At 38.7% G+C, this 1,800-nt stretch overlaps 1 protein-coding gene across 1 annotated transcript in view; it reads left to right on the forward strand.

The window, feature by feature from the left end:
• Positions 1-1,800, forward strand: part of LOC106535834 (voltage-dependent T-type calcium channel subunit alpha-1G) — a gene marked incomplete at its 3' end in the record, with an annotated part of 31,530 nt that overhangs the window by 4,486 nt on the left and 25,244 nt on the right. The window contains 1 exon segment of the mRNA XM_014032944.1: positions 439-550. Within this exon segment, the coding sequence (XP_013888398.1) occupies positions 439-550 (112 nt within the window).

Consider the following 1,800-nt stretch of genomic DNA (forward strand, 5'->3'; position numbering starts at 1 on the left):
AATCTGACCCCAGCACATTTAAAACATTTCAGCTATGACCTTTTGTTTATGTACCATTTATACTTTTTGAATTATTTAAGTTTTTTGTTCTTTTAAATCATTGAAAAACTTTGTGATCTTTGAAATCTGCAGCATATATTTTGTTTTTTACATTTTAGCTTCAGTTCTTCTGGTTTTAGTTTATAGCTACTATTTTTGATGGCCTTAGCCTTTAGCTACTGTTCTGTCTTACTGCCAATTTTGTGGCCATTGTTGCTTTTATCTTTTGTTTAGCTAATTTTAGCTTTTAGCTTTTGCTAATTGTATCTTTTTGTTCTGATAGTTCAAACTTTACCAACACCATTTCRGCTTCAGTAAAACCATTCACACTGCATTTTCATRGAAAATTCTATTGTTTCAAGTCTTTTTGTGGCTTATTCCTTAACTCTAACCCCTCACATGGTTCGAGCGAGCGTCAATGCTCGTGATCCTGCTGAACTGTGTGACCCTGGGCATGTTTCATCCCTGTGAAGATATCAACTGTGACTCGGAGAGGTGCAAAATTTTACAGGTAAGACATTTTAAAATTAAAGACCCAGCTCTCTTTGAAGGAATGCACTTCACTTTTTCATGCTAGAGTTTTAAGATCATCTTGTTATGAGAAGGGTCAGAGTTAAAGGTGTGTGTGTGTGTGTGTGTGTGTGTGTGTGTGTGTGTGTGTGTGTGTGTGTGTGTGTGTGTGTGTGTGTACAATATTATTCTCATTATTTAGCCTCTCTATTGATTGCTGTCAAATTTGTGGTTTGGTCTAACCACATTAGGATCATCCTCTTTAACCTCAGTCAATAAAATTAAGACGTCTTCTTTCACCAGCTCAGTCACCACCATCTGCCTCTGTTGTCTTCTCTTTTACACTACTTCTTTTGAAGTGCATATCCAGCTCCCTTGCCAACAGATGGAACATTTACCAGCGTGCCTCACAAAACAGGTCTTTGGTTAAGAGTGGGAAATGGGAGCGATGCCAGCCACAGGTGGGAAGTCTTGCTTCTTAATCCCTGCGTGGCTCATTTTGTTCTTGAACAGTGTTTACCTGTAAACGGGACTAAAATAGATAAAACTGCATCCCTTTCCAAGGTGAGGGTGGGATAATGAGGTCACTTGAGGAAAATGCTTGTTTTTTATCCTTCTTGTTTTTAATGTTTGCTTGCTTTTGTTATTGTACTGTATATATGCTGAGTCGACAATCAGCTTTACTATTTATTGTTTCTTCCATACATTTATTTGTACCCAAACTACTTCTACATTCAATCAACTGTTTTAGTAATTCAGATATCAAAATGTCCAGGGGTCGGATTTATAAAGCTTGCATATGCAAAGGGGTAGAGGAAATGGTCAGCCGCAGATAACAGCAGGCAGGAGGGAGGAGGACGGGGGAGAAGAGCGGTGAACTTAACTATCTGATTTGCTTAATTTTATTTATTGTTTTTTCGTCCTGCAGGCTCTGAGAGAAAATTAATTTGAAGCTGAGTTTTTGATAAAAATCATTAGATTGCTCTAAACGTCTGTAAACCTGCAACATGAGGGAAAATCTGTGTCAATTACAGACATTCTGTTCACGTGAGCAGTTGTCAGTCAGCACCTGTCATCCTCCAGATGCACGACAGAGTGTGTGTCTGAGCCAGTCGCTTTTGTTGGCATTGATCAACTGACTGATTTAAATATGCCTTAACATTCATAAGGTGCTTTGCATTGACTGTTTATGGTTGAGTGTAGGCATGTAGAGGGTAGAACTTGAGGCGGGACCTTGTGCGCAAACTCTGA

This window comes from Austrofundulus limnaeus, unplaced genomic scaffold, assembly GCF_001266775.1.
Source record: "Austrofundulus limnaeus strain Quisiro unplaced genomic scaffold, Austrofundulus_limnaeus-1.0 Scaffold1583, whole genome shotgun sequence".
Taxonomy (NCBI): domain Eukaryota; kingdom Metazoa; phylum Chordata; class Actinopteri; order Cyprinodontiformes; family Rivulidae; genus Austrofundulus; species Austrofundulus limnaeus.